General features: G+C 38.3%; 1 protein-coding gene across 2 annotated transcripts in view; it reads left to right on the forward strand.

Moving 5' to 3' along the window:
* Nucleotides 1–7,349: 7,349 nt before the first annotated feature.
* CCDC39 (coiled-coil domain 39 molecular ruler complex subunit) overlaps nt 7,350–25,896 on the forward strand; it is a 61,277-nt gene continuing 42,730 nt past the window's right edge. The window contains exons 1-2 of one of the 2 annotated variants that reach the window (XM_070466348.1): nt 7,350–7,808; nt 24,905–25,024. In XM_070466348.1, coding sequence (XP_070322449.1) covers nt 7,719–7,808; nt 24,905–25,024 — 210 coding nt within the window. In that variant the 5' untranslated portion in view covers nt 7,350–7,718. The remainder of the gene's footprint in view (nt 7,809–24,904; nt 25,025–25,896) is intronic. The other variant, XM_070466347.1, reaches the window with a different exon arrangement.

A 25,896-nucleotide genomic window follows, 5' to 3' on the forward strand; every position in this document is an offset into this window, starting at 1 on the left:
AGATCTCAATTTCTAAATACCATTGTCCAATAAAAAGAATCAGAGCTCCTTGGAGAAATGCTAGTTCTTGGGTTGTGGAAGGGAAAATACAAGATAAACCAAGAACATTTTGCGGGCCAGAAAGGAGATACTCAAAAAACAAAACAATGAAAGAATATCAAAGAGATAGGGGACAATGGCCCCTGGAACAAATTGAGTAACAAAATAGCGTAGTTTGAATTATAATCCAAAGTATAAAATGAGTCCATGGTAATATAAATAAATAATTGACTAAGTAAATGAAGAGATGATCTCACTTACAGAAGGATATCAAACAAAATATGTAGATGCTCTCTCTTTGGGAGACAGAGTGTAATTTCTCTTCTTGAAGGCAGACTGAGCTCAGTGAATTATTCAGAGTATGGGAGGGGAAATAGTAGCTTTAGAGTGGAGAAACCTGGAAAATGCTATTTTAACAAAAGGATGACAGTTAAAATAATCAGCAAGTCCATGATAAATAACATCATGTGCTCTCTGATATGATGTAATGAGAAGTGTATTTCATCTTTGTGGTTTTCTCCCCCAAGCTCATAACTCCAGGCTAATCAGGAGAAAGCCAAGAGATAAACCATTAGGAGATATTCTGAGACATTCTATATAATATGTGACCAGTACTTCTCAATACTGTCTAGGTTATAGAAAGCAGACAAAAACGAAAAACTTGTTGCAGACCAGGGGAAACTAAGGAGATATGACAATAAAATTCAGTGTGGCATGCTATATTGTATCCTTGAATCAGAAAAAGAACATTAATGGAAAGACTAGATAATCTGGAGTTTATTTTATAGTAATAGACTTCTCACTTCTTTTTGGCTTCTTACTTTTGTCAGACATACCATGGTAATGTGTGATGATAATGTTCGAGGAAATCGAAACTGTACGAGGGATATATGGGTATATTATCTTTGCCAAGTTTTCTGTTAATCAAAGTTACTGTGAAGTAAAAAAACATATTAAATGGAAAATCAACAAGGGCCTACTGTATAACACAGGGAACTCTGCTCAATATTATGGAAAAACCTAAATGGGAAAAGAATTTGGACTGGGATGGGGAATACATGTAAACCCATGGCTAATTCATTTCAATATATAACAAAAACTACTGTAATGATGTAAAGTAATTAGCCTCCAACTAATAAAAAAAAAAAGAATTAAAAAAAATAAAAGAAAAAAAAAAATAATAGATATATGTATATGCATAACTGTATCACTTTGTACACCTGAAACCATCACAACATTGTTAATCAACTATACTCCAATATAAAATAAAATAGTTAAAAAATTAAAAAATAAAAATAAAATAAAAATTGTATTAAAAAAGAAGAATGTTTATAATAGAGCTCTTCATAGTTTCCACAAACTGAAAATAGTCCAGGTGTTCATCATTAGAACAGATAAACAGAATGTGTTATATTTATTATAAGGGAATACTATTCAGCAATAAAAAGAAATGAACTATTGATACTGCAATATGGATGAATATAAAAAACATGAAGCTAAGTGAAAAAAAGGCTAACATCAAAAAGTACATATTTTTATCCATCTGGGTGCAATCAGGAGAGCGAAAAAATCACACAGTGATTTTATAGAGAAGGTTCAATATAAAAAATTGTTAACTGTAACAGAGGATGGAATAACAAGAGGCTGGCTGTTAAGAAGTAGGGAAAACCGTAAAGAATGTAGAAACAGCAGATATAAGAGCAGTTACTATCCTTAAACCTGAGATAGTGAGCCCCAGGAGGAACCTTCTCACCCAGCCCTCCCAGCTAAACAAATGGCGAAGTCATTGTGCTGGTTGAACTTCTTGGAAATCTGTTCTCTTTGGGGCCAGGGAAATCTATTAAAGGGGTGATGTCTCACTGGGGGCACTCTGTTGCCAGTTTCTCCAGTTGGGGAGGGGGTGGATGCTAAGGAAAGCTGCTACTGTGCACAGCAGGGGCTGGGACTTGGAGAAGCCATAAGCACTGCAGGAACCTGATGCTGGAAAAACTGCTTGAGATGCAGGAGCTGGATGCTGAAGAAACTGTGTATGCTTGCAGGAACCTGCCAGGTGAGCACACTGACGCCAGGGGGAAAGAAAAGGCTTTTCTCCTCCTGCAGTGTCTCTCCTGTGCCCTTAATTGATAAAGCTTGATGGTGTGCCAACTGTTAAAAGAGAAAAATTTAAGGGCCAACATCTGTTTTCACAGAGCAGCAAAATGGATGGATTTGAAGCTGAGAGGCAATAAACTGTCAATATAATAAATATGGCATGATATAGTCTCAATGTTCTATTTTTTGAAGTTTTAAAAGAGAGGAAACTAATTTATGACAGAGAAAATACTAGAACAGTAAGTTACCTCTGGGTGGTTAGAGGAGGGTAAGAGCAGGGACTGAGTGGAAAAGCAAGAAGACACTTTTTGGAGTAGTGGTAACCTTCCACTTCTTGAGCATAGTCTAGGTTAATCTGGTATATGCATCTGTCAAACTCAAGATTTGTGTATTTGTATGTAAGTTTACCTATAGAGGGAAGAATGTCAACAAAAGTCAACATATACATAGTGAAGTATTTAGTAGAGAAGTGTATTGATTACTGCAATTTACTTTGAAATGCACTAATAAATAACATGGATTGATAAATGGATAGATAGATATGTGATAACAAGAATAGTCATTCATGGTAGGATCCAGGAAACATCTAGATCCGGGGGATAATGGTGCTTACTGTAATATTATTTCAGATTTTCTGTATGTGGGAAGTACTTCAGAATAAGATGCTGGAAGTAAAAGATTACCTTAGCTGTTGAGGGAGAATGGATTTCAGAGGAACAAGAGTAGAAGTGGGCAGATTGTTGAGGATGCAATTACAGTGGTGCAGTAAGAGATTATGATAGTCTAAATTGGAATGGTGGCAGTGGAGATGGGGAGAAATCATAAAAGCCAAAGAAGATGTTTTAATAGGGAAGGAATAGCTGACTTGAATGCAGCCCAGAGAGCAAAAAAAAATTAATGATGAATATAGCCATTGGAATATGAAGGATATTGATGGCAACATGAGCAGTGTCTGAGGTGGGTACAGCAAAATACACTAAAAACAAATTTTTAAAAAACAAACAGAAAAGATTAGGTGAAAAAATATTCTTAGACACAGACACAAACATGCACAAAGAAACTACCTATATCATGAAAAACACTTCCATAATTCAATAAGAGAAGACAACCTAACAGGAAAAAATGGGCAAAAGATATGCTAAAGAAATTCTTTGCAGAAGAAATGTGATGTTAAGTCACACTCATAATTATTGAATTGTCAATAAACAACAAGATAATATATTTTCTCCTTACATGGTAAAATATTTGATACTTCATAACATCCAGAGTATGCAAGAATACTGGCATACTCTATGGGTATCCAAGACATTGTGAAAGAAATCTGGTGTTATCTATAAAAATAAAATTGCTTATACCTGTTTTCCATTAATTTTACTTCTAAGAAAATGTCATGCAGACACACACAAGTGTGTAAGGTTATATCTTATTCACCAAATAAAACACTAATTGAAATTGCATTCCAATTTTGGAGATACTAAAATATGAAAATAATTATACTCTATAATTGATGAGCTAGAGTATTTTAAAGACATTCATTATAGCATTGTTTATAAAGTTAAAATTGATTGATAATACTAAATTTTAAGCTGCCATTAAAAGACCAAAGATGTAATGTACTGATGTGAAAGCATAGCCACTGTTGTTAAGTGAAAAAATGAATTTGTAAAAGAGTGTTTTTTGTTTAATTTCTATAAGAAAAAATTTATATATATAGCTTCATTATATATATATATATATATATAGCTTCATTTTAAAAAATGCCAGTAGGATAAATGCCAAAATGTGGCAACCTTTTAAGAGTGAGATTGGCATACTTCATACTTATATGTATTTTTCTTTTTAAAACAAAGATCACGTTATTTTTGCAAAACCAAATACCTCTTAATATTTTAGCCTGAACAACCTAATTTGAATGAAGTTATCTACTTGGGAATGAAATAGTAAAAGGGTAACATCTACCTTAGCATTTGGGAATTAAATTGATTATTTCATGGTCAGTGATAAGGCTTGTAAAACTTTGGGTTTTGTTTCTAAATCTAGATCCAAATGAATACAGTTAGAATCTGGAAACTGTAGAATTTATAAAAGTGGGAATTGGATGATAGAAATACTGTGGTGATGAAGGGGAGAAGCAGGCATATAGTTTATAGGTGAAAAGGTAGAATTTGGAGGATGCATGGCTATTTTGTCCAAAATTCAACATGGATACAATCATCATCCTGAAATTCAGGAAATAGAAGCCTTGAGTTATGGGAAATGGGACTATTTGCAGGGATTTGGCTGCCAAAGTCCTTATGTCCTTGAGCCTAGAGGAGAACCCAGCAAAGACAGCTGCAATCATGCATTTGGCAGCTACAGCTGACACTGAGGGGGTGGATCAACAGATTGACACAGGCCAAGGCAGCTGCCTCAGTATTCACATAAAATAATTGTTAAAAAAAGACACTGCTATAACAATTTTCAAGTATAAATAACTATGCCATCTTAATATATGCTAGATACTAACATTTTCGTTAGCATGGATGATTAAGCTACTGTGAAATGAAAGATGATCTCTATAAGGTTATTTAAGCTGTAAAAGTCCATTATTTCATATAGGTCAACATTCCCTCTACAAGCTGTTTTCTTGAAACCACCTTGGAAATTTAGCATTGTAGAAATAGAGGTTAAAATACCTAACTAACTCTGGTCTTTGAAGTCACTATTTCTAAGTCTGAATGATTAAATACATGGAAAACCATGTGAGCACAAAGAGCCAAAGCTACAAAAGAGGATTTCAAAAGCAAGGTGACAAACCAAGGAAAAAAAAAACATTTTTAAGACATTTGAGGAAATATGAATATGAAAAGATATTGATCATGAAGCTATTTTGATACTGTTAATTTTGTTAGATGTGATAATGATACTGTGTTTATGTTATAAAACATTAATAAGTTAAATGTAGGTGATGTATACTTAAGCAGTTATGGATAAACTGTTAGATTTGTGTCTTACTTTAAAATGCTTCAGCAAAAGATATAGATGAAGCTAACATGGCAAAAAAAAGTGTTAAGGTGACGAGTCAGTTCAGTTCAGTTCAGTCGCTCAGTCATGTCTGACTCTTTGCGAGCCCATGAACCGCAGCACGCCAGGCCTCCCTGTCCATCACCAACTCCTGGAGTCCACCCAAACTCATGTCCATTGAGTCACTGATGCCATCCAACCATCTTATCTTCTATCATCCCCTTCTCCTCCTGCCCTCAATCTTTCCCAGCATCAGCTGGGACTTCAAATGAATCAGCTCTTCACATCAGGTGGCCAAAGTATTGGAGTTGCAGCTTCAGCATCAATCCTTCCAATGAACACCCAGGACTGATCTCCTTTAGGATGGACTGGTTGGATCTCCTTGCAGTCCAAGGGACTCTCAAGAGTCTTCAACACCACAGTTCAAAAGCATCAATTCTTCGGCACTCAGCTTTCTTTATAGTCCAACTCTCACATCCATACATGACCACTGGAAAAAATACAGCCTTGACTAGACGGACCTTTGTTGACAAAGTAATGTCTCTGCTTTTTAATATGCTATCTAGGTTGATCATAACTTTCCTTCCAAGGAGTAAGCGTCTTTTAATTAATAGCTGCAATCACCATCTGCAGTGATCTTGGAGCCCCTCAGCCACTGTTTCCCCATCTATTTGCCATGAAGTGATGGGACCAGATGGCATGATCTTAGTTTTCTGAATGTTGAGCTTTAAGCCAACTTTTTCACTCTCCTCTTTCACTTTCGTCAAAAGGCTCTTTAGTTCTTCTTCACTCTCTGCCATAAGGATGGTGTCACCTGCATATCTGAGGTTATTGATATTTCTCCCAGCAATCTTGATTCCAGCTTGTGCTTCCTCCAGCCCAGTGTTTCTCATGATGTACTCTGCATATAAGTTAAATAAGCAGGGTGACAATATACAGCCTTGACCTACTCCTTTTCCTATTTGGAACAAGTCTGTTGTTCCATATCCAGTTTTAACTGTTGCTTCTTGACCTGCATACAGGTTTCTCAAGATGCAGGTCAAGTAGTCTGGTATTCCCACCTCTTTCAGAATTTTCCACAGTTTATTGTGATCCACACAGTCAAAGGCTTTGGCATAGTCAATAAAGCAAAAATAGATGTTTTTCTGGATCTCTCTTGCTTTTTCAATGATCCAGTGGATGTTGGCCATTTGATCTCTGGTTCCTGAGTATATGAGGACATATATTTAAACTTTGATAGAAGTTTAACTACGAACAGCTAACATAAAACTCAGAAAAGGGGAAAAAAAGCAACAGATAGTGAACTATTGGATAAGCAAAATTAATTCATCCTCAGGATGCTGTTAGGAGTTTCCCTGGTGGCTCTTGGTAAAGAATCTGCCTGCAAGGCAGGAGACCTGGGTCCGATCCCTGGGTTGGGAAGGTCCAGTGGAGAAGGGACCGGCTACCTATTCCAGTATTCTGGCCTAGAGAATTCCATGGACAGAAGAGCCTAACAGGTTATAGTCCATCGGTTCCTAAAGAGTTGGACACAACTGAGCGACTTTCACTTTCACATGCAGTGGTAGAGTATTTCAGCCCAAAACACCTCTCATTGCAGAAAGCATAGTTTGAGACCTGTATCCTAGTTTAGGTTCTGTCTGGTTCTGTCCACTTTACCCCTTCACTTAAGGGAGCTTCAGTTTATTATCTAGGAACTGAAGGGATTAAATTAGTTCACTGTTTTGTCCTTTCCAGTTCTGAGAAGCTCTACAACACAGGATATAAACTCAAACACCTACCGGTGCCAAGTAGGTAATCCAAATGGGTTAATTGACGTGTCTGCCATTGTAAATCTCCTTTTTTTGAGATGAAGAAGAAATACAACTTTTTTTTGCGGAATTAAATATTTTACACATGTTAACAAATGAAAATGTAAAGAAAATAAAGGTGTAGGAAGTCTGCGCTGCAAGTCAGCCACCTCTGCTCAGTTCACGTCTGCGGTTAGCTAAGATTGTAAACTGGAAGACCAGAAGTTAAAAGAGACGAGGATCAAAACATCCAGCAACGTTTCCAGGGAGTTAACTCTGCTTCAAAAATCTCTGTCTACTTCAGTCTACCGAGATTTCGCCTACTAATGAAACTCAAACGCCACTTGAACATTCTTTTTGTTAGCTTTCATCTGCCGCCTGGCGCAGTGCGGATCCGTGCCTTGCGGCCCCCGGGAGACCGCAGGCGCCGGATTTTACACACCCCCGGGACCGCAGATGAGGTTATCCCGAGCCGCACGTTGAAGGACTGTTATGCCGGCACCTGGCAACCCCAAGGAACCTCTGGAAGAGTACACTGATTCTCTTCCCTGGGGGTTCAAGAAGAAAAAGTTGTCCTGGATTCAGGGACAGTGTCCTCGACCGGAAGTTTTGCTTCAGGACCCGAGCGCTTCCGGTTTGGTAACTAAGGGCGCGAAACGGTTGCTAGAGCTCGGGTAGCAACTACTCCGGAGCTTTGCGAGTTCCTGGGGTTGCCTCAGGTGCCGCTCACGGGTGAAATGAGAAGGTGGCTCTTTCTTCTGCACCTTTTCTGAGGTCCCCTATCTATTTGTCATCATGAGTAGTGAATTCCTGGCGGAGCTGCGTTGGGAGGATGGGTTCGCTATCCCGGTGGCGAACGAGGAGAACAAGACACTGGAAGAGCAGGTAAGGATCAGGTGAAGAAGGCGAGGTGGGGCGGGCGAGGGGAGAGGGGGCCTTTGAGGGGACGTTTTTTGGTTGGCAGAAATACCCAAACCCTTTTATTTCTCTTGTTCCTTCCCGTGTGCCATCTTTTCTCGGTTTACCTCTTCAGTACCATCTCTTTCTTTGCTCACCTGCTAGCCCTTTTCGATACTTGCTAATCGTTGATATCAATCAATCCAATTGAAACGCTAATTGGTATATAAAGTTTGAATCTTTACTCCCTCCTCTTCCAATTCTTGCATTCATCTGCAACCTCCTAAGTAGTAGAGGGAAAAAGCGCCGGCTTTTTCCTGCCTCAGAATTAAGCGCGGTTTGCAAAGTGACTTCTGAGGTTTGCGTAGCAACAGTTATTTGCGGATGTTTGTAAACAAAACACGTGTGGTTGACTTTTCTTTTTGAGTTTCTTCCTATGATATTTAAAGTGACTCGAGGAAATGTTTTCAAGGGGGATGTTCTAGTAAGTATGTACAGTGTGCAGTTTACAGCTTTTCAAAGTGAGGATTAAGTTGTCACAGAACGGTATAAAAATATTTTACGCTGCAAGGAGTATTTGGGGGATTCCCTGGTGGCTCAGCGGTAAAGAATTCGCCTCCCAGTAGAGGAGAGTCGGTTCCATCTCTGGGTCCAGAAGATCCCCTGGAGAAGCAATAGCAACCCACTCCAGTATTCTTGCCTGAGAAATCCTTCCGTGGACAAAGAAGCCTGGTGGGTGTCGTCCATTTGTCGTCCGCAAAGAGTCGGACAGGACTTAGTGACTAAACAACAAAGGAGTATTTTAACCAGCTTGCAACCAAAGCATGGTAGTTGTTAAAAATAAAAACTGTAACCAGCTCAGGAAACTTTTAAAGACATTGAGCAGTCAGTCTAAAGTTCCATCACATGGCAATGTGTTGTGTGAAAGAGTCCAAGAAGAACCTATGATGCTTACACTGCTTTAGAGAATGGAAGACAAAGTCTTCTCTCTTCTGAGAAATGAAAATGAAAATCCTTCACTCTGCTTCTTGAAAATATTTTTTAAAAATATTCTTATTTACTTATATCTAATTAGATGGTTTCAGATTTTGCTTTTTAAGTGAAGAACTACATTAGGAAATATAAGAGATCTAGCATTGAATACTAAGGAATAATAATGTTAATAAGTGTCCAGTCCTGAGTTCAGATCCTGTATATCAGCGTTGAGTCAGTTTCTTCTTCTTATGCATACTGGAGATGAGGAAAATAATTCTTTCACAAGGTTGTTATACTGCTCTAAGGACATTAATATAGGTTAAGTTCCATTAAAATGTTCATTTTGGGTATTATTGCCATAATATGTCTTATAGGATTTTATATACTTATTACCTGGATTAGCTATTTTTAAAAAAATATTAAAGAACAAAGAATAATGAGGACCATAATCATGTCACCTAATAAACTCTGATATTAAAAAAGCAACTCTTGAAAGTTTAAAATATTCAAACAGAAGAGAAGGGTATAAAATAAAAAATACAAGATATTCTTTCCCCAGAATACTCACTGTTGACCATAGATGTGACTATCATGACTTTAAACAAATATCCTAGACATCATGATCTACCGGTATATAGACAAAAAAGACAGGAGTATTATAAAAATAAGATCCTATTACATGTGCTGTTTTTAGCATAGAAATATAATTTTACTTGTGTTTAAAGGAGAAAATGAAAGAAATTGTTGACTGTCAGTGAGTGTTACTTGGTTATAAGAGATAGTGGTTGTGAAAAAATTTCTGTAACATTAAGAAAAACTAAATAAGAAAAATGAAATTGTTAAATTAAGTGTTTCTAAAAAAATTCTTTGCTTCATTTGTAGATGGTATGAGTTGACTCCCTGATCTTTCATTTCTCATCTTTGAAATGAAGAGATTAGCCCTCCTACCCTTTCTGATACCTTCTTTTCTCCATTCAAAACAGTGGTTTTTACTATTTCTGTATTATCAAGGTTTATTTTATTTGCATTCTATTCAATGCTCTTAATTTACTACAAGTATTTAGTCTTAATTTTATATTTAATAGGATTTAATGGTCCTTAATACAGCACTTTACTAAGTTTATCTTATTTTGAAGTTTTCACTTTTGATTCATCTTTTGACTGGTTGGATACTGTTCATGTGTGGTTGTTTCAAGAAGGGCCCGCAGTGCTTTTAGTTCCTCACATCTTTGGTTGCCACTTGCACTGCCTGCTTTAACTTTATATTCCTTAAATCATACTATCGGATCATCAAGATACTTTCTCTCTGCCTTACTACTTCCTCCTGGAATCCTGTGTTTCCCAAGTGGACTGTTTTTCCAAAAGCCTATTTCCCAGCTGTTAACTTGTGAATTCACTTTATTCCTTTACTTGGTTGATGGTCTATTTCCTACGTCACATATCTTCTTTTTTTCTTGAGTCATTCCCTTATTTTGATGAACTAGTTTCTTGTGTCTCCCTAAGAAGTGTCTATGTGAGGTAAACACTCTGAATCTAAAAATATTTTTATTTATCTTCACATTTGATGGTAATTTGGCTGGATAAAAAATCCTAGATTAAAAATAAAACTTTCACAGAATTTATCAAGAATTTTGCCCTGTTGTCTTTCAAACAGTGTTGATGGTGAATCAGTTCAGTTCAGTGTCTCAGTCGTGTCCGACTCTTTGTGACCCCATGAATCTCAGCACGCCAGGCCTCCCTGTCCATCACCAACTCCCTGAGTTTACTCAAATTCATGTCCATCGAGTTGGTGATGCCATCCAGCCATCTCATCCTCTGTTGTACCCTTCTCCTCCCACCCCCAATCCTTCCCAGCATCAGGGTCTTTTCCAATGAGTCAACTTTTTGCATGAGGTGGCCAGAGTATTGGAGTTTCAGCTTCAGCATCAATCCTTCCAATGAACACCCCCAGGACTGATCTCCTTTAGGATGGACTAGTTGGATCTCCTTGCAGTCCAAGGGACTCTCAAGAGTCTTCTCCAACACCACAGCTCAAAAGCATCAATTTTTCGGTGCTCAGTGCTCTTCACAGTCCAACTCTCACATCCATACATGACTACTGGAAAAACCATAGCCTTGACTAGACGGACCTTTGTTGACAAAGTAATGTCTCTGCTTTTTAATATGCTATCTATGTTAGTCATAACTTTCCTTCCAAGGAGTAAGCTTCTTTTAATTTCATGGCTGCAATCACCATCTGCAGTGATTTTGAAGCCCCCCAAAATAAAGTCTGGTACTGTTTCCACTGTATCCCCATCTATTTCCCATGAAGTGATGGGACCAGATGCCATGATCTTAGTTTTCTGATTAAAATGATTTTCAGTTCTTATTTTTTAAAATTGATTTCCATTTCTTTGTAGGTTACTTTTTCATTCTCTGGAAGCTTTTAGAGTTTTGTTTCATCTTTACACAGCAATTTTAATTTTGGCAACTATATCAATCATATGTTAAATTTTCAGGTTGTGTGCTTATTGCTTTTTTGTGTCACATGGTCTTTTAGGAGTATATTATCAATTACAATCTAAGTGTATATGTGTGTGTGTGTCTTTAGTTCTTGTCTTTTTTGTCCTGAATTCTCTTGTTTTCTTTGGGATCTTTTTATCTTGATGTCCCATACATTATGTAAGTTTTCAATAAGTAACTGGTGATCCTTGCATATCATTTTATATTTAAGAAAGAGGCAGTGAAATGTTGTTTGGGAGCTCTATGGGGAAGGAATTATCAAGTTGTGGAGAATGAATAATTATGCTTTAATTTGAAAAGCAGATTCTTTTGCTTTGGGTTTATTAGGCAATGATAAAAGTCATAATTGACAAAGAAAATAAAAGTGATAAAGTACCAAACAACACAATAGCCAAATACATAAAAGTAAAAGCTATTATAAATTCTAGTAGACCTTGACAAAAATATTCACTGAGGTACTTCAGTATCTGGAGTTCCCAGGTAGCACTGAGGTAATGAATCTGCCTGCCAATGCAGGAGACACAAGAAACCTGGATTTGATCCCTGGGTTGGGAAGATCCCCAGAGTAGAAAATGAAAACATGTTCCAGTATTCTTGCCAGAAAAATTCCGTGGACAAAGGAGCTTGGTGTGCTACAGTCCATGTTGTCACAAAGAGTGGGACATGACTGAGTGACTGAGCACACACACACACACACAAAAGACAAAAATAAGGATATACAGTATATGAATAATACAACAAAAATAAAAACAAAGAGAACATACATCCCTTAAGTATAATATGTTCACAAAACATTTACAAAGGTAGATTGTGTACCAGACCAGCATAAAACCTAAAAATGAATGATTAACCTTCAATACAGTATGCTAAGTGAAATAAGCTGAACACATAAGGATGAACACTTGATATGGTTTGGTAAGGCATGATTATCAAAGGTATGATTCCACCAATATGAGGTAACCTAGAGTAGTCAGATTTATAGACATAAAGTAGAATGGTGATTTCCAGGGGCTGGAGATAAGGAGGATGTGGGATTAGTATTTAATGGATACAGAGTTTCAGTTTGGGAGGATGAAAAACTTTTGGAAATGGATGGTAGTGATGGTTGTACAATGTGTGGATATATATAATGCCATTGTACTTAATATACACTGGCAAATGTTTAAAATGGTAAATTTTATACTATATATATTTACAACAATTAAAAATGAATGATAGAAATTTTATAGGTCACATTTTCTGATCATAAGCCAACAGAATTAATAATAAACAGTTTAAAAGATTACTCTCCATTATTATGGACTGAATGTTTGTGTTCCTCTTCCAGTAATTCATATGCTGAAGCCCTAACTCCCAGTGTGATAGTCTTTAGAGATGGGGTCTTTGGGAGGCAATTAGGTTTAGATGCGGTCTAGATGGGCTGGGGACTGGGATTAGTGTTCTTATAAGAGGAAGGTGACCTGGAAAAGGTTGATCCTTATGCTAACCACCAGAAGGGTAGTATCAAAGAATCTGCTAACCATTGGACAATTGCACTCATCTCTCATGCTAGAAAGGTCATGCATAAAATCTTACATGCTGGGCTTCAGCATTGTGCAAACTAAGAACTTCCAGATGTCCAAGTTGGGTTTAGAAAAGGAAGAGGAACTAGAAATCAAATTGCCAGCATTTGCTGGATTATAGAGAGAGCAAGGGAATTTCAGAAAAACATCCATCTCTATTTCATCTACTGTGCTAAAGCCTTGACTGTATGGATCATGACAAACTGTGGAATGCTCTTAGAGAGATGGGAATACCAGACCATCTTACCTACCTCTTGAGGAACTTGTATGTGGGTCAAGAAGCAACAGTTAAAACCCTGTATGGAACAACTGATTGGCTCAAGATTGAGAAAGGAGTACGACAGGGCTGTCTGCTGTCACCTGTTTGTTTAACCTATACGCTGAGCACATCATGAGAAAGGCTGGCCTGGGTGAGTTACAAACTGAAATCAAGATAAGCAGGACCTCAGCAACCTCAGATATGTGCTAACGGCAGAGAGCAAAGAGGAACTAAAGAGCCTCTTGGTGAGGGTGGAGGAGGAGAGTGAAGAAGCCGGCTTAAGACTAAATAGTAAAAAAAACTAAGTCATGGCATCCGGCCCCATTACTGCATGGCAAATGGAGGGGGAAAATGTGCAAGTAGTGACAGATTTCCTCTTGTTGGGCTCCAAAATCACTGCAGATGGTGACTGCAGCCATGAAATCAGAAAACGTTTGCTTCTTGGCAGGAAAGCAATGACAAACCTAGACAGTGTGTTGAAAAACAGACATTACTCTGCCGACAAAGGTCTGTATAGTCAAGGCTATGGTCTTTCCAGTGGTCACATATGGTTGTGAGAGCTGGACCATAAATAAGGCAGAATGCCAAAGAATTGATACCTTCAAACTGTGGTACTGGAGAAAACTCTTATACGTCCCTTGGACTGCAAGGAGATCAAACCAGTCAATCTTAAGAGAGATCAACCCTGAATATTCACTGGAAGGACTGATGCTGAAGCTCCAGTATTTTGGTTATCTCATGTAAATGGACAACTCATAGGAAAAGTCCCTTTGCTGGGAAAGATTGAGGGCAGAAGGAGAAGAGGGTATCAGAACATGAAATGGCAGGATGGCATCACCGATACAATGAATGTGAGCTTGGGCAAATTCTGGGAGATGGTGAGGGACAGGGAAGCGTGGCATGCTGCAGTTCATGGGGTTGCAAACAGCTGGACATGACTGAATGACTGAACAACCAGAAGAGTAAGAGAGACCGTGATCTTTAGAGGTGGGGCCTTTGAAGTTCTAGTTGTGGGGGGGCAGGGTAGCTCCAATACTTTGGTCACCTGAAGCAAAGAGCTGATTCATTGGAAAAGACCCTGATGCTGGGAAAGATTGACGGCAGGAGGAGAAGGGGATGACAGAGGATGAGATGGTTGGATGGCATCATCAACTCAGTGGACTTGAGTTTGAGCAAACTCTGGGAGACAGTGAAGGACAGGGAAGCCTGACATGCTGCAGTCCATGGGGCTGCAAAGAGTTGGACACGACTGAGCCACTGAACGACGACAAGAAGATGTGGGGGCGAGGGGGCTGCACTGGGACTAGTGGTCTTGTAAGAGAGGAAGAGAGACCAGGGCTCCTTCTGTCATGTGAGGGCACACTGAGAAGGCAGTCATTTGCAAGTCAGGAAGAGAAATTTCACTGAAACCAGATTGACTGGCACCTTGATCTTGGACCTCCTAGCTTCCATAATTGGGAGAAATAAACTTCCATTGTTTTAGCCACCCAGTCTATGATTTCTTGTTATGGCAGTCTGAGCTGACTAAAATAGACATCTTAAATGCTTAGGCAAGTTTCTCAGAAATATATTCTGAATTGTTGTTGTTCAGTCACCCAGTCATGTCCAACTCTTTGTCACCTCATGGATTGTAGCACGCCAGGCTTCCCTGCCCTTCAGCATCTGGATAACTTTATAGTAAAGAGAAGTTGAAAGGGAAAAAAAAGTCACCTTTTAGAAAACAGCAAAAGGAGACTATTTCGTACCCACATCCATGTGTTCTCATTCATGCCCAGCTCTTTGGACCTCATGGACTATAGCCCACCAGGCTTCTCTGTCCATGAAATGAAAAACAGCAAAAATCTTAGAGAAAACTTGTAGCTTAAATTCCTTTATATTTAAATCAGTGTCTTAGCTTGGGTTGCTATACTGAAATAACATAGACTCAGTAACTTAAAAAGCAGACATTTATTTCTCAAAATTTTGGAGGCTAGAAGTCAAGATCAGGGTGCCATATTGGATGAATATATTGGGTGAGAGCCCTCTTCCTGGCCTGTACATGGTTGCCTTCTGGCTCCATTTCATGCAGCTGAGAGAGAGAGAAAGCTCTGGTCTCTCTTCATCTTCTTCAGTTCAGTGCTGTTGCTCAGTCGTGTCCGACTCTTTGCAACCCCATGGACTGCAGCACACCAGGCCTCCCTTTCTATCACCAACTCCTGGAGTTTACTCAAACTCATGTCCATTGAGTCGGTGATGCCATTCAACCATCTCATCCTCTGTCGTCCCCTTCTCCCACCTTCAGTCTTTCTCAGCATCAGAATCTTTTCAAATGAGTCAGTTCATATCAGGTGGCCAAAGTATTAGAGTTTCAGCTTCAGCATCAGTCCTTCCAGTGAATATTCAGGACTGATTTCCTTTAGGATTGACTGGTTGGATCTCCTTGCTGTCCAAGGGACTCTCAAGAGTCTTCTCCAACCTTAATCCTATCATGGGGGTCCTACCCTTGTGTCCTAATTTAAACCTACTTACCTCCAACAACTCCACCTCCAGGTAACATCATATTGAGTATTAAAGTTTCAGTATATGAATTTGGGGGTGACATAAACATTTAGGTCATAAAAATCAGTAAGACAAAAAATAAAGAAACTAAGAATTCCTCTTAATAGGTTTTTAAAAAGAATAGTACAGTTAAAAAAGAGGGAATTAAAATAAAAACTGAAGTTAATGAAATAAAAAGCAAAAATATATGTTTATCATTAAAGTTGACCTTGAACAGTGTGCGGATTAGGGGTGCTACCTGCCCTGCTGACTGTGGGAAATTTGAGTACTGCTATCTCTCCCTCAAAAACAAGGAACTGATAAATGATTTACTGAACGGCGGGAAGCTGAAACAGTTTGGATAGAATCAGGACTCAAACTTTAGTTCTTTTGATTCCCCATATTTTGGTCTCTAATCAAACACAAACTTTTCCCCACACTTAAAGATCTGTAAAATGAAAATATAGTTACTTTTTTTAATTGAAAAAAAAAATCTGTGTATAAGTAAACCCACCATTCAGACCCAGATTGTTCAAGGGTCAACACTACCCTAAGTTTAATAAAATATAGGACATGAAAAATGAGTAAATTAGTATTGTCTTTCTCATTTAGTTGAAAATTTAAATATTTCTTCTATACTTCAGTGGATGGTGTTGTGTACTTCCTGGATCGTTGCCCCAACATGGGGAGCCATAGCTCAAGATACTAAGGAATATGTTAAGCTTTTGTTAAGCCTTGTTAAGCTTTTATATTGCTTTGAGGGGTGACACATTCTAGTGGTCCTGAGAAACTGCCTTGTAATTTCCTAAAGATTTGTTTGTCTGTTTGCATTTGCAATGGTTTTTTCTTTTTCTACTCAAGGTTCTCATTCAAAGCCATATAAAATTCATTAAGAAACAGATTTTAAGCCTGTGAGAGTTAATACTGTTCTGTGCTGTTGAAAAGTGAAAGTGAAAGTCACTCAGTTGTGTCAGACTCTTTGTGACCCCATGGACTATACAGTTCATGGAATTCTCCAGGCGAGAATACTGGAGTGGGCATCCTTTTCCTTCCCCAGGTGATCTTAGACTAAATTTACTGGTTTTGAATAGAAGTTCAGGGAGAAGGTATTATGCTGGGTGTTCAGCTACTTTTCAAATTTATGTTTTGTGCTGTATGTTTTTGTTACATCTTGTTGCTATGGTCTGTTTGCCTTAGCTATCTTGTAGTTTAATTATAGAATAGAATATCATTTCTCCTTTTAAATCTTGTGATATGAAAAATACATTTTGTCAGTGGACCTGCTAACACTGTAAATCTGATAATCTCTTTTAATATGGTGCTAATTTTCCCACAGTTCTCTTTAAATCACAACACTATTTTATATATTTTTTTATTAGTTGGAGGCTGATTACTTCACAACATTGCAGTGGGTTTTGTCATAGATTGACATGAATCAGCCATGGAGTTACATGTATTCCCCATCTCGATCCCCCCTCCCACTTCCCTCTCCACCCGATTCCTCTGGGTCTTCCCAGTGCACCAGGCCCGAGCACTTGTCTCATGCATCCCACCTGGGCTGGTGATCTGTTTCACTATAGATAATATACATGCTGTTCTCTTGAAACATCCCACCCTCACCTTCTCCCACAGGGTCCAAAATTCTGTTCTGTACATCTGCGTCTCTTTTTCTGTTTTGCATATAGGGTTATCATTACCATCTTTCTAAATTCCATATATATGTGTTAGTATGCTGTAATGTTCTATATCTTTCTGGCTTACTTCACTCTGTATAATGGGCTCCAGTTTCATCCATCTCATTAGGACTGATTCAAATGAATTCTTTTTAACAGCTGAGTAATATTCCATGGTGTATATGTACCACAGCTTCCTTATCCATTCGTCTGCTGATGGGCATCTAGGTTGCTTCCATGTCCTGGCTATGATAAACAGTGCTGCGATGAACACTGGGGTGCACGTGTCTCTTTCAGATCTAGTTTCTTCGGTGTGTATGCCCAGAAGTGGGATTGCTGGGTCATATGGCAGCTCTATTTCCAGTTTTTTAAGAAATCTCCACACTGTTCTCCATAGTGGCTGTACCAGTTTGCATTCCCACCAACAGTGTAAGAGGGTTCCCTTTTCTCCACACCCTCTCCAGTATTTATTGCTTGTAGACTTTTGGATAGCAGCCATCCTGACTGGCATGTTATGGTACCTCATTGTGGTTTTCATTTGCATTTCTCTGATAATGAGTGATGTTGAGCATCTTTTCATGTGTTTGTTAGCCATCTGTATGTCTTCTTTGGAGAAATGTCTGTTTAGTTCTTTGGCCCATTTTTTGATTGGGTCATTTATTTTTCTGGAGTTGAGTTGGAGAAGTTGCTTGTATATTTTTGAGATTAATCCTTTGTCTGTTGCTTCATTTGCTATTATTTTCTCCCAATCTGAGGGCTGTCTTTTCACCTTACTTATAGTTTCCTTTGTTGTGCAAAAGCTTTTAAGTTTCATTAGGTCCCATTTGTTTATTTTTGCTTTTATTTCCAATATTCTGGGATGTGGGTCATAGAGGATCCTGCTGTGATTTATGTCGGAGAGTGTTTTGCCTATGTTCTCCTCTAGGAGTTTTATAATTTCTTGTCTTACATTTAGATCTTTAATCCATTTTGAGTTTATTTTTGTGTATGGTGTTAGAAAGTGTTCTAGTTTCATTCTTTTACAAGTGGTTGGCCAGTTTTCCCAGCACCACTTGTTAAAGAGGTTGTCTTTTTTCCACTGTATATCCTTGCCTCCTTTGTCAAAGATAAGGTGTCCATAGGTTCGTGGATTTATCTCTGGGCTTTCTATTCTGTTCCATTGATATATATTTCTGTCTTTGTGCCAATACTATACTGTCTTGATGACTGTGGCTTTGTAGTAGAGTCTGAAGTCAGGCAGGTTGATTCCTCCAGTTCCATTCTTCTTTCTCAAGATTACTTTGGCTATTCAAGGTTTTTTGTATTTCCATACAAATTGTGAAATTATTTGTTCTAGTTCTGTGAAAAATACCGTTGGTAGCTTGATAGGGATTGCATTGAATCTATAGATTGCTTTGGGTAGAATAGCCATTTTGACAATATTGATTCTTCCAATCCATGAACACGGTATGTTTCTCCATCTGTTTGTGTCCTCTTTGATTTCTTTCATCAGTGTTTTATAGTTTTCTATGTATAGTTCTTTTGTTTCTTTAGGTAGATGTACTCCTAAGTATTTTATTCTTTTTGTTGCAATGGTGAATGGTATTGTTTCCTTAATTTCTCTATCTGTTTTTTCATTGTTAGTGTATAGGAATGCAAGGGATTTCTGTCTGTTAATTTTATATCCTGCAACCTTACTATATTCATTGATTAGCTCTAGTAATTTTCTGGTAGTCTTTAGGGTTTTCTATGTAGAGGATCATGTCATCTGCAAACAGCAAGAGTTTCACTTCTTCTTTTCCTATCTGGATTCCTTTTACTTCTTTTTCTGCTCTGATTGCTGTGGCCAAAACTTCCAACACTATGTTGAATAGTAGTGGTGAGAATGGGCACCCTTGTCTTGTTCCTGATTTCAGGGGAAATGCTTTCAATTTTTCACCATTGAGGGTGATGATTGCTGTGGGTTTGTCATATATAGCTTTTATTATGTTGAGGTATATTCCTTCTATTCCTGCTTTCTGGAGAGTTTTAATCATAAATGAGTGTTGAATTTTGTCAAAGGCTTTTTCTGCATCTATTGAGATAATCATATGGTTTTTATCTTTCAATTTGTTAATGTGGTGTATTACATTGATTGATTTGTGAATATTAAAGAATCCTTGCATTCCTGGGATAAAGCCCATTTGGTCATGGTGTATGATTTTTTTAATATGTTGTTGGATTCTGTTTGCTAGAATTTTTTTAAGGATTTTTGCATCTATGTTCATCAGTGATATTGGCCTGTCGTTTTCTTTTTTTGTGGCATCTTAGTCTGGTTTTGGAATTAGGGTGACGGTGGCCTCATAGAATGAGTTTGGAAGTTTACCTTTTTCTGCAATTTTCTGGAAGAGTTTGAGTAAGATAAGTGTTAGCTCTTCTCTAAATTTTTGGTAGAATTCAGCTGTGAAGCCATCTTGTCCTGGGCTTTTGTTTGTTGGAAGATTTCTGATTACAGTTTCGATTTCCTTGCTTGTGATGGCTCTGTTAAGATCTTCTATTTCTTCCTGGTTCAGTTTTGGAAAGTTATACTTTTCTAAGAATTTGTCTATTTCATCCAAGTTGTCCATTTTATTGGCATAGAGCTGCTGGTAGTAGTCTCTTATGATCCTTTGTATTTCAGTGTTGTCTGTTGTGATCTCTCCATTTTCATTTCTAATTTTGTTAATTTGGTTCTTCTCTCTTTGTTTCTTAATGAGTCTTGCTAATGGTTTGTCAATTTTGTTTATTTTTTCAAAAAACCTGCTTTAACTTTGTTGATTTTTGCTATGGTCTCTTTAGTTTCTTTTGCATTTATTTCTGCCCTAATTTTTAAGATTTCTTTCCTTCTACTAACCCTGGGGTTCTTCATTTCTTCCTTCTCTAATTGCTTTAGGTGTAGAGTTAGGTTATTTATTTGGCTTTTTTCTTGTTTCTTGAGGTAAGCCTGTAATGCTATGAACCTTACCCTTAGCACTGCTTTTACAGTGTCCCATAGGTTTTGGGTTGTTGTGTTTTCATTTTCATTCATTTCTATGCATATTTTGATTTCTTTTTTGATTTCTTCTATGATTTGTTGGTTATTCAGAAGCATGTTATTTAGCCTCCATATGTTTGAATTTTTAACAATTTTTTTCCTGTAATTGAGATCTAATCTTACTGCACTGTGGTCAGAAAAGATGACTGGAATGATTTCAATTTTTTTGAATTTTCCAAGACCAGATTTATGGCCCAGGATGTGATCTATTCTGGAGAAGGTTCCGTGTGCACTTGAGAAAAAGGTGAAGTTGATTGTTTTGGGGTGAAATATCCTACAGATGTCAATTAGGTCTAGCTGGTCCATTGTGTCATTTAAGGTTTATGTTTCCTTGTTAATTTTCTGTTTAGTTGATCTATCCATAGTTGTGAGTGGGGTATTAAAGTCTCCCACTATTATTGTGTTACTATTAATTTCCTCTTTCATACTCGTTAGCATTTGCTGTACATATTGCTGTGCTCCTATGTTGGGTGCATATATATTTATAATTGTTATATCCTCTTCTTGGATTCATCCTTTGATCATTATGTAGTGTCCATCTTTGTCTCTTTTCACAGCCTTTATTTGAAAGTCTATTTTATCTGATATGAGTATTGCGACTCCTGCTTTCTTTTGGTCTCCGTTTGCGTGAAATATTTTTTTCCAGCCCTTCACTTTTAGTATGTATGTGTTTCTTGTTTTGAGGTGGGTCTCTTGTAGACAGCATATATAGAGGTCTTGTTTTTGTATCCATTCAGCCAATCTTTGTCTTTTGGTTGGGCATTCAACCCATTTACATTTAAGGTAATTATTGATAGGTGTGGTCCCGTTGCCATTTACTTTGTTGTTTTGGGTTCACGGTTATACAACCTTTCTGCATTTCCTGTCTAGAGAAGATCCTTTAGCATTTGTTGAAGAGCTGGTTTGGTGGTGCTGAATTCTCTCAGCTTTTGCTTGTCTGTAAAGCTTTTGAATTCTCCTTCATATCTGAGTGAGATCCTTGCTGGGTACAGTAATCTAGGTTGTAGGTTATTCTCTTTCATCACCATAAGTATGTCCTGCCATTCCCTTCTGGCCTGGAGGGTTTCTATTGATAGATCAGCTGTTATCCTTATGGGAATCCCTTTGTGTGTTATTTGTTGTTTCTCCCTTGCTGCTTTTAATATTTGTTCTTTGTGTTTGATCTTTGTTAATTTGATTAATATGTGTCTTGGGGTGTTTTGCCTTGGGTTTATCCTGTTTGGGACTCTCTGGGTTTCTTGGACTTGGGTGGCTATTTCCTTCCCCATTTTAGGGAAGTTTTCAGCTATTATCTCCTCGACTATTTTCTCATGGCCTTTCTTTTTGTCTTCTTCTTCTGGGACTCCTATGATTCAAATGTTGGGGCGTTTCACATTGTCCCAGAGGTCCCTGAGGTTGTCCTCATTTCTTTTGATTCGTTTTTCTTTTTTCCTCTCTACTTCATTTATTTCCACCATTTTATCTTCTACCTCACTTATCCTATCTTCTGTCTCCGTTATTCTATTCTTGGTTCCCTCCAGAGTGTTTTTGATCTCATTTATTGCATTATTAATTTTTAATTGACTCTTTTTTATTTCTTCTAGGTCTTTATTAAACATTTCTTGCATCTTTTCAATCTTTATCTCCAGGCTATTTATTTGTAACTCCATTTTGTTTTCAAGATTTTGGATCATTTTTATTATCAGTATTCTAAATTCTTTTTCAGGTAGATTCCCTATTTCCTCCTCTTTTGTTTGACTTGGTGGGCATTTTTCATGTTCCTTTACCTGTTGGGTATTTCTCTGCCTTTTCATCTTGTTTAGATTGCTGTGTCTGGAGTGGGCTTTCTGTATTCTGGAGGTCTGTGATTCCTTTTTATTGTAGAGGTTTTACCCAGTGGGTGGGGTTGGACGATTGGCTTGTCAAGGTTTCCTGGTTAGGGAAGCTTGCGTCGGTGTTCTGGTGCATGGAACTTGATTTCTTCTCTCTGGAGTGCAATGGAGTGTCCAGTAATGAGTTTTGAGATGGGTCTATGTGTTAGATGTGACCTTGGGCAGCCTGTATGTTGATGTTCAGGACTATGTTCCTGCGTTGCTGGAGAATTTGCATGGTATGTCTTGCTCTAAAACTTATTGGCTCTTGGGTGGTGGTTGGTTTCAGCGTAGGTATGGAGGCTTTTGGACAGTCTCTTATTACTTAAAGTTTCATGTACTCAGGAGTTTTCTGGTGTTCTCAGGTTTTGGGCTTAAGTCTCCTGCCTCTAGATTTCAGTTTTATTCTTCCAGTAGTCTCAAGACTTCTACAACTATACAGCACTGATAATAAAACTTCTAGGTTAATGGTGAAAAGATTCTTCCCTGTGAGGGACACCCAGAGAGGTTCACAGAGTTACATGAAGAAGAGGAGAGGGAGGAGGGAGATAGAGATGAGTGGGAGGAGAAAAAGGGGGACTCAAGAGGAGAGAGACAGATCTACACAGTTGTCTGTTCCCAGAGTGTTCTCCGTAGCCCAGACACCCACAAAGATTCACAGAATTGGATTGGGAAGAGAAGGGGAAAGGAGGAAATAGAGTTGTTCTTAGGTAGAAAACGGAGAGTCAAGATTGGGAGAGAATAATCAACACACTCCTGAATAAAAATGGGAACTGAATCTTGGATTCTTAAATGTCCACAATTTATATCATATACTGAAAAACAAAGATTAAAAATCTAAAGTAGAGATTAGACTCTTAAAAATGCTATATTAAAAACAAAAACCAAAACACACACACACAAAATTTTAGAAATATATATGAAGTTCGGTTTAAAAATAGGGCTTCTCTTTTTTTTTTTTTTGTAAGGTTATAGTGTAATGAAAATGAAAATTAAGGAGTAGTAGAGGAGTAATAGAGGACTTTAAAAAGGAAATAAGAGAAAAAGGAAAATAGAAAATAGAAGAGAAAAAGGAAAAAAAAAAAAAACACAAGAAAAAAAATTTTTTTCCTAATTGAAAAAATCGTAAAAATCTATGAAAATGAAAATTAAGGAGTAATGGGGGAGTAATAGGGAATTTTAAAAGAAAATAAAAGAGAAAAAAGAAAAAAGAAAAAAAAGTAAAAATATATCTAGGAATTTCTCTGGAGCTGTTGCAGTCAGCGTGGGTTCTCTTCAGTTTCAGATAGCTCCTCGTTCCAGCTTACACTTCTCGATATCTACAGGCCCCTTCCGGTGTAGTCGGTGTTATCTACAGGGATTTTAATCTGTTGCACCAGTCCCTTCTGAAGCGGTTCCCTTTGTTTATTTGGCTTCTGTTTGCCGGTCTCTTCAGTGCCTAATTTCCGCCCTGACACAGGCGGACGGAGGTGGACTCTTATTCAGGTTGCTAGTTCCATCGCGCTGCGAGGAGTGGCTGGTGCTGCTTTCCCCGTCTACGCTGCTCAGGCTCCTGGCTGTTCTATATGGAGCGTGCCCGGTGCTGCGCGTGGTTCCAGCCCTCGGGTGTTTCACAAAAGTGCAGAACAAAAAGCTGCGCCTGCTTTTTGTGCCTTCCCCGTCAGAGTGGCTCAGGCAGCCAGGAGCTTGAAGGGTGCACTCTCCCCGGGTGCGGCACGCCTTCTGCCCTCCGCGTCCCCAGCCCCAGTCCCCACCCCCGCTGGTCGGGTGCCTGCGCCCTGTGTCTCTCGCGACTCTCCCGGCGGATGTTGACCATCCGGAATCGCAGGAGGTCTTTGATTAGAAACTGGAGGCCTGTTTGCAGTGTGGTAGGGGCTGCGGTCCTTGGGGCTCAGCCTGCCCCTTTTCCCTACCCCCTGCCTACAGTCTCCCGTGGGGCTGGGGTAGTCCGCAGTCTGTGAGCTCTTCTCTGGACTTGCTCGGTCCCTTTGTTCTTCGAACGGCCAGCAGTGTGTTCGGGCCAGTAAATTTTCTCTCTCTCTTTTGCTGTTCCACAGTTTAAGTTGGTAACTCACAAAAGCTCCCTCTGATTGCCCTCAGGGCACTCAGGCCCGGTCCTTACCCTAAGCAATGCCGCCTGCTCCTCTCCGTTCTGCCCCCACTTGCTGGTGGCGGATGCGAGCGTCTGGGGTACTTTTCTGCTGGGAGTTGCTTTTGGGCACGTAATCTGTGGGTTTTATTTATTGTTCCCCTCCCAGTCAGGTTGCCCTCTGAGATTCAAAAACTTCCCCCAGACCCACCAGTGCGAGGGTTTCCTGGTGTTTGGAAACTTCCTCTATTAAGACTCCCTTCCGGGGACGGATCTCCATCCTTAGCTCTTTTGTCTCTCTTTTTATCTTTTATATTTTGTCCTACCTCCTTTCGAAGACAATGGGTTGCTTTTCTGGGCGCCTGATGACCTCAGCTAGCGATCAGAAGTAGTTCTGTGAAGTTTGCTCTGCGTTCAGTTATTTTGATGAATTTGTAGGAGAGAAAGTGGTTTCCCCGTCCTATTCCTCCGCCATCTTGGCTCCTCCCCACAACACTATTTTATACCATTTAAAAGATCAGTAGATTTTAGAAATTCAAATGGATATTGAAAGAAGCAAAGTAAATGAAAATTTAATTTTCTTTTGATTTTATATTTTTTAATATGGTAAAAACTTCTGTTTACAGTTATCAAAGCTGCAAGATGAAAGGTCAAGCATGCAAGATCAGCTACGTGACTATGAAGATCGAATTAATGCTATGACTTCTCACTTCAAAAATGTTAAGCAAGAGTTCTTGTTTACCCAGGTACAATACTGTTTGAAGTTCACACTGATTGTATCATGTGTAGTCATGGAACATTTCACATTGCATTTACATCTGTGATTTGATTTTAGAGATATAATAAGAAAGTTTCATGTAACTAAATGATTATGAACATAAGCTTAAACCTGAAAGTAGGTAGAAAAAAAGATTTTTAGGAACTCTACTGTCACCAAATTCAAGGAGCAATTAATTCATCAGGAGATATCATTCAGACACTTTGATATAATATTAGGTAGCTGGTTATATGAGAAGGGTGCGGTGACTACAGTGCAGAGAAATGATGGCCTTAAGTGGAAATAGATCTAATAAAACATATAATAGAGTTTCTGTCTACTTTGAAATTTTTCAGCACAACCTCCTGGAGTGATTTTGAGAGGAGGCAAACTGTCAACACACTTCAGTAGCCCTAAGGACACCACAATATTTTAGCATAGTTTAAGGACTGAATTTTATAATAACAATCCTGAGATAATAAAAGAGTTAATTTATGTTCAGGAAGCTAAGGTGACTAGGGACAGTACAGTGCATTTTAGAAATATTAGTACAAACAATAAAAATTAAAACTTAGGGTAATTAAGTAAGCATCTGTTTTATGGACAGTCTATTCATGTGAAGAATCTCTTTCTCTGATGATGCCCAGAAAATCCAAAGGCTCTGTAAATCAGCATTGGAGAATTTACTAGCTTCTCTCTCAAACTTTTTTTTTTTGTAAAAGTACATCTACTTTTCTATGAAGAAATATGTAATTCTTAAAACTGAACAAGTCATGTTTTTAATACCAATTTATAATTAAAATAGATAAGTAACTATTTCATGGGTTTTTGCAAGTCTCATTAGAAAGCTATAAATTTAAT

Source organism: Odocoileus virginianus, chromosome 4 (genome assembly GCF_023699985.2).
Source record: "Odocoileus virginianus isolate 20LAN1187 ecotype Illinois chromosome 4, Ovbor_1.2, whole genome shotgun sequence".
Lineage (NCBI taxonomy): Eukaryota > Metazoa > Chordata > Mammalia > Artiodactyla > Cervidae > Odocoileus > Odocoileus virginianus.